Source organism: Rhinopithecus roxellana, chromosome 6, assembly GCF_007565055.1.
Source record: "Rhinopithecus roxellana isolate Shanxi Qingling chromosome 6, ASM756505v1, whole genome shotgun sequence".
Taxonomy (NCBI): Eukaryota; Metazoa; Chordata; class Mammalia; order Primates; family Cercopithecidae; genus Rhinopithecus; species Rhinopithecus roxellana.
The window spans coordinates 125,997,805-126,011,775 of record NC_044554.1 but is presented as its reverse complement, the minus strand read 5'-3'; the positions used below and the strand labels follow the sequence as shown (position 1 = coordinate 126,011,775).

At 38.3% G+C, this 13,971-nt stretch overlaps 1 protein-coding gene across 2 annotated transcripts in view; it reads left to right on the top strand.

Moving 5' to 3' along the window:
- The window catches only part of SLC25A13 (solute carrier family 25 member 13), a 199,993-nt gene extending 186,950 nt beyond the window's left edge, over positions 1 to 13,043 (top strand). For both annotated transcript variants that reach the window (XM_010356270.2, XM_010356271.2), the window contains 4 exons: positions 1,090 to 1,228; positions 11,273 to 11,431; positions 11,525 to 11,615; positions 11,884 to 13,043. In XM_010356270.2, coding sequence (XP_010354572.1) covers positions 1,090 to 1,228; positions 11,273 to 11,431; positions 11,525 to 11,615; positions 11,884 to 12,070 — 576 coding nt within the window. In that variant the 3' untranslated portion in view covers positions 12,071 to 13,043. The remainder of the gene's footprint in view (positions 1 to 1,089; positions 1,229 to 11,272; positions 11,432 to 11,524; positions 11,616 to 11,883) is intronic.
- Positions 13,044 to 13,971: the final 928 nt, after the last annotated feature.

Sequence of the window (13,971 nt, the reverse complement as noted above, 5' to 3'; positions counted from 1 at the left end):
TCAGGAGCGAGATGTGGGTGTCAGGACAACAAAGGCTACAGTAACAGATACATAGTGTTAAAGAACTTTGACAGTTTGGAGCATCAAACAGAAATACCCAAGATCCAGCATTACTAGCCCTCAATAAATGTCACTGGGTATGGCTAGATCTGTTGACTCTGGCTGGATTCATTATTTTCTTTTGGGAATCTGTGTATTTGGTGGAAATTTTTAGTTATTAGAAATCTGTGAAAGAAATGGTATTAAATCATTACATGTTGAAAAGGGATGATTTCCTTCCCATTCACCCTACCCAAAACACAATATATGTGTTGTGGTTTTCATTATAATATGTCATATTTCTGGGCACTTATCAATTCATGGGGCCCCTGCATAGCATTATGTTGGCAACAGAAACTATTTGTTGAAGACTTTGCTGTAGGAACTAATTGTTCTACACACAGCTCTAAAATGGATCCGAATTATTGTGAATATTTCAGGCTTTAGAGCAGGCATTTATCAATGTTTCATAAACCCTGGGTGGCAGGTAAGTAAGTATATAAGGAAATTAGAAGGATCATGAACCCCCTGAAAAGATATAATTGTTTTATGTGTGGGTAATTTCTTTCTGGGAAACAATCCAAACAGTACAAAACAGCAAACCCTTCCTCCCCCACCCACCCACCTATATAATTTGTCGGCTTCCTAGTGTGTAAATAAAGAGGCATCTTGACTACTGTTACCCATGTTTGGTGAGACCAGAGAACAGATCTTCCTTGAAATGACAGTGACTTGCCACCAGTAGGCATTTAAAAGGATGTCACAGGCAGAGTTCCAACAAGGTTTTAATTGAAGTCTTAGCATTAGAGTAAATAAGAACTGCCCTCCTCCCCTCACAGCACACAACAAAACTAGTTTTTGTTTTAAAAACAAAGTTTAGATTTATTACTTGCAGAATTTGGGTTATTTTTTTCTGTTCCCCTTTCAATATGTGAGTACAAATTTGGTCTTCTCCAGGAATATTTTGTTCTGAGGTGAGTTCCAAAGAAGCTTGATCTCCTCAATGGGATATGTGTTTCATGTGGTTTTTCTTCCTTTGCAAATGTGCAGGGTGCCAAAGCATGCTTTCTGCGGGACATTCCTTTCTCGGCCATCTACTTTCCGTGCTATGCTCATGTGAAGGCTTCCTTTGCAAATGAAGATGGGCAGGTTAGCCCAGGAAGCCTGCTCTTAGCTGGTGCCATAGCTGGTGAGTGTCCCCCATGGAGTTCTGTTACTTCCCCGACCCTTGCTGCCCCCATTCCCTAGCTGCATGCTACTACATTGAAATTTTTTGCTGATAGTTCTTGACAGGGTACATGTGAGTTGCCTAGAGATTGAAGAGCTACTAAAAAAAAGGGAAAAAAATTAATCTTCGTTCTGGCAGATGAGATTATTAGACAAGCTTAATTTCTTAACTCTAGAAAAGGCTCATTAAATATTGGCCTATTTTGTGGTATTGTGGAACTCCAATTCAAGTTCCGTGTCATTTCATAGTCTTACTTCATAGCATAAGAATGATAACTGTTTAGCCAGAAGTTTTTAAAGATTTGAATATGTTTGTCTTAAAGATGTCTGAACAAAATAGTGCATAAAACCCTGTCCAGAACTTAAACAATAGTTGGAGAAAAAAAATGTAGTAGAACCAGAAAAGACCTGGGCCAATTAGAGACACCTGTTTCCTCCCTATCTTATGGGAGGATGGTGGTAATTAAATCACAAATGGAAATAACTATCTTCTTTTTTTCAGTGCTCCATTGAAAACATTGATAGAAAATAATTAGCCATGCCAGGGATCAGTTCATTCTTTGATGCTTCTTCTTGTCGAGGGACTCTAAGAGCAGGAAAAGTCCAGATTAGCTCTGCAAGTGATGACATTTAAATAAGTTAACAAACCCTAAGGCAGTCACAGGTTGCTTGGATCCAAACATTTTTGATACCTGTGCTACTCTCATCCGATATGTAACTAGAGTCTCCATGCTTTTCTCAAAGATAGCATAAGAACAACTTCCAGCTTTGAGAAGTTGTTTGCTGTTTTGTGCACACCCCACCTACCCTGGCTGCAGCCTGGGGAACCCCTGGACACAGGAACCCATGTAGCTCCTCCTTAATTCTTAGTTAATCCTTTTCCTTCAAAGGCAGTGATATTGGTATATGAGGCAGGGTTACTCTTTCCTGGCTGCTTAGAAACCTCAGTTGTATTAGCAGCAGTGATACCACTGTATCTAGAGCAAGAGATCATGATTTCAGGACTTGAGTATAAAATTCTCAATTTTAATTCCAGCTTGACTCATGGTGGCCTATATGTAATTTCTCATATATCTGTAAATGAGAAAATGTTTCGAACAAAAGGGTTATAATTTATTTCAAATTAATGACTTGAAATAAGGTAGGACCTAATGAGAATAACTAAGTACCACTTATTAATGTGTGACCTTGGGCAAGTTACTCCACTTCTTGAAAGCTTTGGTTTCCTCAGCTGTAAATGGAGATCACAACTACACCTACTACAGAGTGTGTGTGAGGCTCAAATGAGAGGATCCATGTGAAAGACTTGGCATACTTCTTAGCATATAGTAAATGCTCAATAAACATTAGCCAAGTGTTATATTGAAGCCAAAGAATCTGTCTGTAAATCACTCCAAAAAATCAGTTGTGAAATCAAAAGTTAAGTAGCTGAGCTCAGATCAAGGTCTAGAACTCTTTCCTAAGCGTCATTTTCCTCACACCATAAAAATACCATCTTATCTCTTCTCTTGGAGAAGATAGGTACCCAGAAACGATTCCGTCTCTGGGGAGGTAATCCATACTACCAGAGCTATAGAAATGACTGGTGAGATTTTTTTTTTTTCATTTCAGGTTTATTTTCCTTCTTTTTTTATGATTTTGAAAGTAATATTACTCATTGTAAAATATTTGAAAAGTACTAGAACAGGCAAATAATAAAAATATTATTCATTATTTCACTACCCTAAGATAATCGCTATTTAACATTTTTGCTCATTTTTCCCCATTCAGGTTTTTCACAGAGCTGTAATCACACTTTGTATAGATAGTTTTCACTTAAGGTTGTATCTCAAGCATTGTTACCCATCATGGCAAAGTAGTTAATGACATGTGCTTGTGGGGTCAGACTACCAAGGTTCAAATTCCAGTGTTTCCACTCTGTGTGAACTGCATAAGTTATTCAATCCCTGTCTGCCATTTCTTCATCTGTATTTGGAGATAAGAATAGTCTTACCTTACAAGATTATTATGAGGATTAAGTGAATTAATAGATGTAAAGATTTAAAATAGTGCCTGAATAGTAAGTATTCAAAATGTTCCATAATAATAGTAATTTTATTACATATTATTTAAAACTTTCCAAACATAGTTTCTAATTGCTGCATCTCATGTATTTCTCAATTGTAGATACTTTAATTTTTTCCAATAAATTTTAAATAGCTAGTAGTATGCTTAAAGCCTTTTCCCCTCTTTTGAATCAGTTATTTTTTTTAAGAGAAATAGATTATCTGAAGTGAGTTTGTTGGTAAAAAGCATGGCTGTTTTTCAGCCATTGACCCATTATTCTTGAGAGTTTGAAGTAGTTGGCATCCCTATGGTGATATTAGTTCAGCCCTCTTGCCATCCTGTTGTCTGTAGAAATGCCTTCTGTATTCATTATCTATTACTGCATGCCAAATTCATTCAAAACTTAATCAGCTTAACACAACTAATATTTATTTTCTCACAGTTTCTGTGAGTCAGGAAACAGGTGTGGGGTAGGAGCAGCTCACTGGGTGCCTCTGGCACCAGGTCTGTCATGAAGTCGCAGCCACAGTGGCAGCCAGGCTTGACTGACATTGGAGAAGCCACTTTCAAGATGGCTCAGTGACATAGCTATTGACAGGAGGCCTCAGTTCCTTGTCATGTGGGGCTCTCCATAGGTCAGCTTGGGCACCCTCACAACATGGCAGCTGAATTCCCCAGAGCAAAGTCTGAGAGAGAGAGAGAGAGAGAGAGAGAAAGCAAGGCAGAAGCTGTAGTGTCTTCTATGACCTTGCCTTGAGATGATAGAGAAGCAGAAGCATGAATGTCACAAGGGTGCAGATCTTTGAGGGCCATTTTGGGAACGGTTGGCACACTTACTATAGAACATTGACTTTTATTATTATTATTATTTATTATGTTTTTTTAGACGGAGTCTCACTCTGTCACTCAGGCTGAAGTGCAGTGGCGCTATCTCGGCTCACTGCAAGCACCGCCTCCCGGGTTCATGCCATTTTCCTGCCTCAGCCTCCTGAGTAGCTGTGACTACAGGGGCCCGCCACCACACTCAGCTAAATTTATGTATTTTTAGTAGAGATAGGGTTTCACCGTGTTAGCCCGGATGGTCTCGATCTCCCAACCTTGTGATCTGCCCACCTCGGCCTCCCAAAGTGCTGGGATTACAGGCAAGAGCCACCATGCCCGGCTATTATTATTATTATACTTTAAGTTCTGGGATACATGTGCAGAATGTGCAGGTTTGTTACATAGGTATACAAGTGCCATGGTGATTTGCTCTGCCCATCAACCCATTATCTAGGTTTTAAGCCCCTCATGCATTAGGTATTTGTCCTAAAGAGCATTGACTTAACTATTATTATCCACCTTCCTCCTGATCCCCGCTTTCTGGTAAAATGGGAAAAGACCGAATTTGCCCTGTTGATTTTAGTCTTCAAAGGAGTGAATAAGCTACAAAGCTTGATGGTCTTTGGGTATTCTACAAAACTATAAAACTGTGTAATGTGAAGTAAGCTACTTTCTTAATTTAATAACAGATATCAGAAGCCAGTGGTCCATGTCATAGCCACCATTCCAATTAAAGTTAGGAATAAGACAAGGATGTCTCTCTCATCTTTGTTATTCAGCCATATTTTGGAGGTTCCAGTCAGCATGGTAAAATTAAAAAAGAAAAAAAGGCATAAATAAAAGAAGAAAGGAAGCGATCATTATTTATAAATGATTATTTACCTGAAAATCAAAATTAAAATGTCTAAGAAGTATATTAGAATTAGCAAAAGAAAGATTAGTAATGCATTTTGTTATAAAATAAACATAAAAAAATCTATACCCAGTGAGCAGGAGTGATGTCATGGGGTGAACAGGGCTGAGTGTGGAACCTTGCTGAGATGCTCAGGCAGAGCTGAGTTCAGCGTGGAGAAGGGCAAGAAGACTTCTGTCAGAAGTGTGCCCCATGCAGCCCCAAGAAGGGCAGTGAGCAAGCACAAATGTGCGCTAACCCTGAATGGGCTGTCGGGTGGAGGACGGATCAGGCCCCCACATTTCCTCGTGGTTGCCAAGAAGAGCAAAGGCATTTCTTAGCGAGAAGATACATGGTATTCAGAGAATCCCAGAAAGTATTTAATAGGAGAAAAGCTTCTTTCAAAATATAAAAATCCTCCTTTTTAGATGGAGTTTCAGGCAACTACAATGAATAATTCTTGGCCCTTAACTTATATAACGAAAATGTCTCATGGCTATTTTTATATGTACCATATTTAAATTGATCACTTATACATAAAATATTTTTTGCTGAATGTCAGCCTATTATAAATAATATAGACCTGTGATTAAATGAATATGACCACACTTTCTATGTTTAGATAGTAATTTCAATTATTCAGTAATGTTACCTCACTTTCTTCTTTCCAAAAATTTGATTAGCCTTGAGTTTAGATTGTTTTAGTAATATGTAGCTTTTTAGCAAAAGTGGTTATTGATATCCTCACCCAGAGAATGTTGGGTTTTGGTGGGGGTTTTTGTTTTTGTTTTTGTTTTTGTTTTTTGTTTATGTATCTAGTTATAAACTGGAGCTATATTTAAATACTGGAACATCTGCTCCCTTATTTCACAAGATAGAACAAGACTAACCAATATTTGAATTCATGTTCATTGGCCAAAGTACCTCAGCTTTGTCAGAAAGCAAAGACCAAAGTAGGGATCCTGAAATTAAGAAACCAAATTCGAATTCTCTATAATTAACATGGTGCTTTATCATTAATGATGGGCATTTCAATACACCTTATGAATGATATCAAATAAAATATAATACCACTCAAATTTTATAGAATGCTGTGTCATACCAGATGATTTTTATCAGAGTGATAAGATAGAGGAACAAGACAAACTGTAATGATGGTCTCATCTTTGAATTAATTAGCTTGAGATTAAGTTGTAATCCAAAAATACTTTTAAAAGCTCTTCCAATACACAGAAGTGGAAGTGTGTTATACATGTGTGATCATGATGCTTTTGCAAACATTAGATTGTGTATTATGAGAAAAGTACTGTTGGTACAAATTTGTTAATTATGTGGACATAAAGCTTAAGGTATAATAGTTTAAAACCAGTCCTTAAGCCCTTAAAAAAAGTAATGAAGAAATTGAATCAAGGCAATGGACTGAGCATATTCATCCATCTCTCCTATCTTCCCAAATACCTTAAAATGTGAGGAAATGCATTTTTTTTTTAATTCCTTATTGGCACTAGAAAATGCTAGCACTGGCCCTCAGCAGAAAGGAAATAGCCATATTGACTCTGAAACTGGACTGAGAGATGCCACAGTCCAAAACACAGCAGGAGAAACTACCTCTAATGCAAGAGCAGAACTGGAGAATGTTAACCTTTGAGTGAAGAACAGAATGCCTGGAATGGAGGTGGAGGTTTTAGGATAAATAATGAACATGAATTAGGGAACTGTACTTTCTTCAGGATTGCCAGGCGTGGAACTCTCTCCTGGTTTTCATATGGAGCTTTAGGAGACAGTTGCATCCAAGTTAAAAGCTCAGATCTCAATTCTAAAGAAAGAGACCACTTCCCTAGAGAGGATAAGTGTACGGAATGGATAGAAAACAGGGCAGGACTGAAGGTAATTCAAGACTTCTACCATAGATGCGGAAAAAAATAAACTGATGGCAGCTTTTCCCAAGAAGAATTTAAAATAAATTATTCTACCCCTAAAGTGAAGTTCCCTACATTTCAGCAGTTTGGAAGGTCCACACCCTGCCAGCGTATCCTAACCCTTTGCACCCAGTTACACAAAGCCCATAGACCGTCCCATTCAGGACAGAGACCTGTGGGTGAAGCATACCTAGAATATGGTAGAAGTCACCCACAACATTTGTATATAGTACTAATCAGCCTATCCTTTGAACTTGAATAATATCAATAGAGAGCCAGACATCCCCAGCCATGAAGGAGCAACAAAGTAAGTGAACAGAAGAATTAGAGAGAAAACAGGCAATTCAGGGGACAGAAGACAACTTTTAAGAGCTATAATTAATTAATATAATTGGAGTCCTCAGAGAGATTTGAAAGAAATAATCAGTAAAGAAGCATTTTTGAAAAGTAATAAAAGAATTGCCATAATTAAATATCAAGCATTAGTTCTGAATGATAGAATGGATATGATCAAAGACCAAATTTAGACATCTGGAAAATAGAGACATGAAAAAAAAAAAAACCCTCTAGAATGTAATGTGTAGCAATAATATAGAGATTTTAAAATGAGATAAAATTTAAGATACAGGTAGAATTAATCTTGGAAATCTAACATCTGTTTTATAGGAGTTCCCTAGGGAAAAGTAATAAGGAAAAGGAAAATAGAGAATCAGTAGAAGAAGATTGACTTCTGGTCATCTTATCTCTAATACTGAATACTCTCAAAATCCCAAGGAAAGGATGCCTTGAGTTGTAATTATGTTCCTGGGCACACTAACACTCAGGATGGGGAGGGCAAAACTAAAGTTAGTTTTTCACATGCAAGAACTCAAAGCTTTCTTCACCACAGACCTTCTCTGAAACAATTAAAAAATGAATTTAAGGGTCCAGCGCGGTGACTCATGCCTGTAATTCTAGCACTTTGGGAGGCCGAGGCAGGTGGATTACCTGAGGTCAAGAGTTTGAGACCAGCCTGGTCACCATGGTGAAACCCCGTCTCTACTACTAAAAATACAAAAAATAGCTGGGCTTGGTGGTGCATACCTATAATCCCAGCTACTCAGGAGGCTGAGGCAGGAGAATCACTTGAGCCCAGGAGGTGGAGGTTGCAGTGAGCCGAGATCGTGCCCAGCCCCAGCCTGGGCATCAGGAGCGAAACTCCATCTCAAAAAGAAAAAAAGTGAATTTAAGAAGGAGGAAAATGTGGAATATATGAAACAGCAAATAGAAGTTAAACCTGTGGTGGGTCTCTGTTATTGCCGACTTTGGTATATGTATTCATTTGGGAGGCTGACAAATGAAAGGAAGGACAAAAGTGCCAGTGCGCCAAAGTCCTCCCCCTGCTGGAGGATGCAAATGCTAATTGCACCTGTGGTAAATGTACACCTATGTAACAAATGCATGTAATGTTTAAATATATTTAGGCAGGAAACCGGTGGGGATCAAAAGGGAAATAACTGGAAGCAGAGAAAATAGCATAATATAGGATGGCAGAAATAAGGCTAATAGTCACAAGCACTGTAAATGAATTCAGTACCCCTAGTAATAACAAGCACTTTGAGATAAGTTTTGAAAGAAAATCTAGTCATACGAAGTTTCAGAAAACTGTGACATAGAAAGATTGAAAGACAACTGATTGAAAAATACGTACCAGGCAAATATCAATAAGCAAGTAGCAATATTAATGCCATACTAAATGAAATTCAGGGTTTAAAAATAGCATTCAGAAGCACAGAGGCGTATTTTGTAAAAGATAAAATTCACTATGAAGATGCCATCAATTTCTATGTAATATCAATATACAATGTCATCTCTCAGCTTAAAGGTATGAAGAATATGTGGTATTTTCTCATACCTGATGAAAAATTTTATCACACTGCTTTTAGAAGCTGATATATTAAGTAGATAATATAGATAGGGATGCAAAGGGGATTTTGAAAACAGCCTTGATCCAAAATAAATAGATATTAACCTTTGTATTCAAAAAAAAGAAAAGCACTTTCGTCATAAATATAAATGGGATATTTATAAAAATTAACAGTGACTTGTGCCCTAAAGCTGTATTTTGCCAGTCATGTTTTCTTTTTGTTGTAAATGATATTCTACTGTAGCTGGGCCCCCTTTGAAGACTTGTAATTTTTTAATTGGTTGAGACGTGCCCTAAGTTACTCCTGTCTCGGAGGTGGTGGATGGCCCCCGGGTCTCTGTGTTTGTCTTGTCATTGAAGAATCAGGCAGACTGCCAGTCCCTTTCCTGCTGAGGGACCTAGAGGAAGCATCTCTGTTTCCCAGTCTCCTCTTGCTCCCCTGTCTTTAGGAATAGAGAAAATTCAGACCACTTGATCTGCATTGTCTTAGCCTTTTGGTATCCAGAAGAGAGCAGGCAGATCTGCCAGACGTCCCTGCCAACCCTGGTCCCCAAAATCAACAGCTCTCTGGTGGCCAAGTTCTTGCCAGTATCTGCTTTCCCAGCCTTGCTTTAGGGTAGTCTGGTGCAGTTCTCCAGGTTAACTTAGCAAATCCTCATACTGGAAATCTCCTGTCCACCAAGATGTCCAAAATTCCTTTTAGGCCCTACCAGATACCTCCTTAGGAGAAATGAGCTGACAATGGAGATGATGGGAGTTATGTTCAAGTTGCCATATTCCAGCATCCCCTATAACTCCTATCAGTTTTGCCAGGCAACTTACTAGGTGGCATATATGTTTCTTTTGACATTTTTGTATTCCACTAATCAGTATCTTTCATACCTGCCCTCTCCATCCCCAGTACCTCTATTTTCATAACAAAGAACCGTTTATGAAAATTACCCTAGCCAAAGGGAACTTTTTGCCCATTTTATTGCTTGTATTCTTTCACAGTCACACTCTGACATGCCTGCCCACCATTGCAAGGTGGCTTTTATTGCATGTTTAAAGCAGCCTGTCTTGCTAAACTCTTTCTAAACCAAGAAGTAAAATAAAATTGGTGGTGTGAACACAGTGGATTTCTAAGCGTTTTTCTTGTTTCCTTCCATTATGTTGGAGGATAAATTCCTGACCCAAAGTTAAAATAATTCCTACAAATGAATAGGAATTTCAGTATAACTTATCCAGTGAAGCACTGGATATAAAGAGAACTTTTTGCATGCAGAATTGTGATGCATTTTATAAAACCTCTTGAGATTAATGTTTGAGGAGCTAGGTAAGATGGAAGAGATACTCCTTCAGTAATATAAATGCAAGCATGTAGTATGCAGATTTACACCCCCCTTCCAACTCACTGTAACTTTAAAGCTGTCTGTTAGAAGGATGAAATGTAGTTGTGAGCCAGACCATGTTGGTTTGGACAGAAATTCTTACAGAATTATTAAGCCTTAAAAAAAGCAAAGGAGATTTATGCATCTGCATTTGACCAATTTGGTTTGGAATAAGTTCATAATGGAAAAGTAATAAAACCATAAGAGACAGTGTCTTCTGAGTACAGTCTCGCTTTTAAAAAATCTAAACATGCGCTGCCCCATTTTGGATACAGTGACTGTAGAAAAATTTCCCATTGGTAACTTTGGGAGGGTTTTCTGTTGTTGTTGTTGTTCCTTTTTCATTGATTATCAGCCAGTATAAATTTTAAGCTTTCTGTCAAATATTTTTCTGGAGATGTCAGTCTTAGGAAAAAGAAATCCTGAAGTGTTATCTGTAGGAGTCTCCTCCCAATTTCACCCCTCTCCCTGAAACCTCCACCTCCCATCCCCCAACACGCACGCAGTGTTTTTTTGGCTATCAGCAAAGTCTTTTTCTGGTGTAACTGGAGAGGTTGGGGTTTGGAGAGTAGGGGGTGGTTGAATGTGTGAGAGAAAGTACCTCCTGTGACTGCCAGCAGCCACAGAAGACCATGAAGAGGAAACGCATAACAAGCTTCACCTCTGAAAAATCGGACCTAATAACTTTGCAAGTTTTTGATTTCAACAGGAAAGAAAGAAGAAAAGAAAACCGCTTTCTTCACTTACTCTCGAACACTTGAAGTAGTGTTGTTGATAAACAATTTCTTAAAAATATTTAAAGATTTAGGAATAGAAACGAAGGCTGAGTGATTTGGGCAAGGGAAGGTGTGAGTCGGGTGGGGAGGGGTGTAAGAGCAGACATCTTGCACACAGGAGAGTCATGGTTGCACTTCCCATAGAGGACAGCGAAATAGGCATTTTATTGAATCGGATTTTTAACTTTCTTTCCACGGCCAGCAGTTCAAAGCACAGTTATTTTTATATAGTGAGAATGTGACCAGACTGAGATGGTGTTGTGTCTCTCCTGCAGGTATGCCTGCGGCATCTTTAGTGACCCCTGCTGATGTTATCAAGACGAGATTACAGGTGGCTGCCCGGGCTGGCCAAACCACTTACAGTGGAGTGATAGACTGCTTTAAAAAGATACTGCGTGAAGAAGGCCCAAAAGCTCTGTGGAAAGGAGCTGGTGGTATGGAAATAATTTGTTCTTAACTAACTCTTTGGTATCAGGTAAATTTTTTAAAAATCTGATTATATCTATGATTTCTCCATTTTTTTAAAGCTCGTGTGTTTCGATCCTCACCCCAGTTTGGCGTAACTTTGCTGACTTATGAATTGCTACAACGATGGTTCTACATTGATTTTGGAGGAGTGTAAGTATCATGCTAAATCTGCTGCTAAATTTTGGCTGCTTCTAATACTCTGTCATGGAGAAAGGTACATCAGTCTAGTCTCTATAATAAAATAGAAGAGATTTAGGGAAATGTTGAAATTGTGTTAACAAGGTCATTTCCAAGGGAACATACAACTGATTAGAATGTATCAACTCCTTTGCATTACATATTTGAACAGGTTTTGAATGTTATTTTTATCAAGTTAAAAAAAAAATTCAGCTTCTTACTCTGTTTTCTCTTCTTTTAGAAAACCCATGGGATCAGAGCCAGTTCCTAAATCCAGGATCAACCTGCCTGCCCCGAATCCTGATCACGTTGGGGGCTACAAACTGGCAGTTGCTACGTTTGCAGGGATTGAAAACAAATTTGGACTTTACCTACCTCTCTTCAAGCCGTCAGTACCTACCTCAAAGGCTATTGGTGGAGGCCCATAGGAAGATCAGCCCCAAGATAGTGCTGTCTTTTTGTGGGTACTCAGTAAAGAACATCCCTCCTGGGAGTGAAGCAATGCTTCATCCCTTTTACATCCATCTCTTGTTTAAATTCAAATCCAGGCTTTTTTATCATGTGAAATCATTCATTTTCTGGGTGTTTTCTTAACCAGAACATTGTGAAATTATTCATAATTATTCTTCGGCCCCTCTGCCCAGAAACCTTTGTTTGTATCTGAAAATTGATGGGATTTGGTCAACACTAACATGATTTGGGCAAAGGAGCAAGTCAGAATAGAAATTAGTACTCCCCTCCTTGAACTAGGATTGTAGTCCCAAAGAGGCTACTGTAAGGCAATCATGGTGCTCGGAGCAGTGTTCCGTGTGTGTTTTAAACTGGTAGGAAACTGGGTGCATATTTATACAAATAAAAAACACTGGAAGAAATAAAAAAATATATATCAAATATATTCAGCCTGGTTTCACATTTTAAGCATGCACAAATTCTGTCTCTGGATTATATTATGAAGATTTTATGTGAAACATGTTTCTTTGTAATGAAAACCACATTGGAGGTGTTTAGTAATCATATTCTGTTACTGGTACCAAGACTACTAGGGAAATGCCTTTGTACTTTAGGGAAGTACTTTTGGCATTTTATTATATAGATGGAAAAAACTGAGATGTAGCCCCTCTCCTGGAAGTGCTAATTTTGAAAAACTGCTCATGTGATGTACATGTACTGATTACTGCCTATTTTAATAAACACTCTTGAAAAATGCATGTTACCCTGTTGCTGCCTGCTCTGTTCCCCTCATCTCCCCATCATTGGCACCCACTTGCTTTTAAAATCCACTTTATCTTGAATCATGTAAGACAAATATATTCTGATGTAAGTATTTAATTCATGTTGCCTTGCATAATGGTCAGAGGCACATGAGTTTGTGAAGGTGGAAATAAACTATTTGTCAAGTGATTGAGTTGTTTGGTCTTGTGCATGTTACATGGTGAGTGGCTACAGTAATTGTCATTATTGGTCTACATGTTATGTTTTGAGGGGAATTTTATTCATATTGATGTGGATATATCCTCAGTATCTTTCAAGGTAATGTGTTCCCTCCTTTTCATGGTTCAAAGTGAGTACAAGAAACTGTATTTAACCACATATAAGCAAAGAACTAGCAAACTGACACCTTTGTTCTAGTCATTCCAGCACTTTCAGCAGTTTATTGTGATGATGAAGGTCACGTAGTTTTAGTAGAACTTAGCTATGAAAACTGGTATGAAATGGCAGTTGTATTTTCTAATCCAGTCTGACTCTTGCACACACCAAAACCATATACCACTATATCTAACATTTGCTAATATTTGGCTAGCACTATAATGATTTGGGGAAAGAAGCTAGTCTTGAACAGAATTTAGGGCTATTCTTAGACCAGGATCATGCTTCCAAAGAGGCTACTAATTAATCTGTTGGCAGTCTGTATGAACATTTTGAGTTTCCAAAGTTTGTCTCCATAGCAGACAGCCATTTGTCAGTCTGTTTCTGTAAGTCAACAGGCTGACATTTGAAGTTGCAGTTTAAAATTGGAAATAGTCAATATCCACCATAAGTGGCTGATTTTTTAGAGGGGGAGGGTCAGGAGGGGAGTGAAGAGCTTTGTCTTCACTAGAAACAGGACAGATAACATACATGGCTCCTTCTGTGATTATTTGACAAAACCAAAGAGGAATCCCCTCCGTAAATTCAGTGTGATAAGTGATAAATATCTGTATTATAATCTCAGAGACTAGTCACAGAACTCCATATATGTCTTAGAAATGTCGATGGTGTTATCATAACAAAACATGCAGCTTTGGTCTTTTGAATGTGGAGAAAAGGCCATGCGTCTCTGCATTCCTTT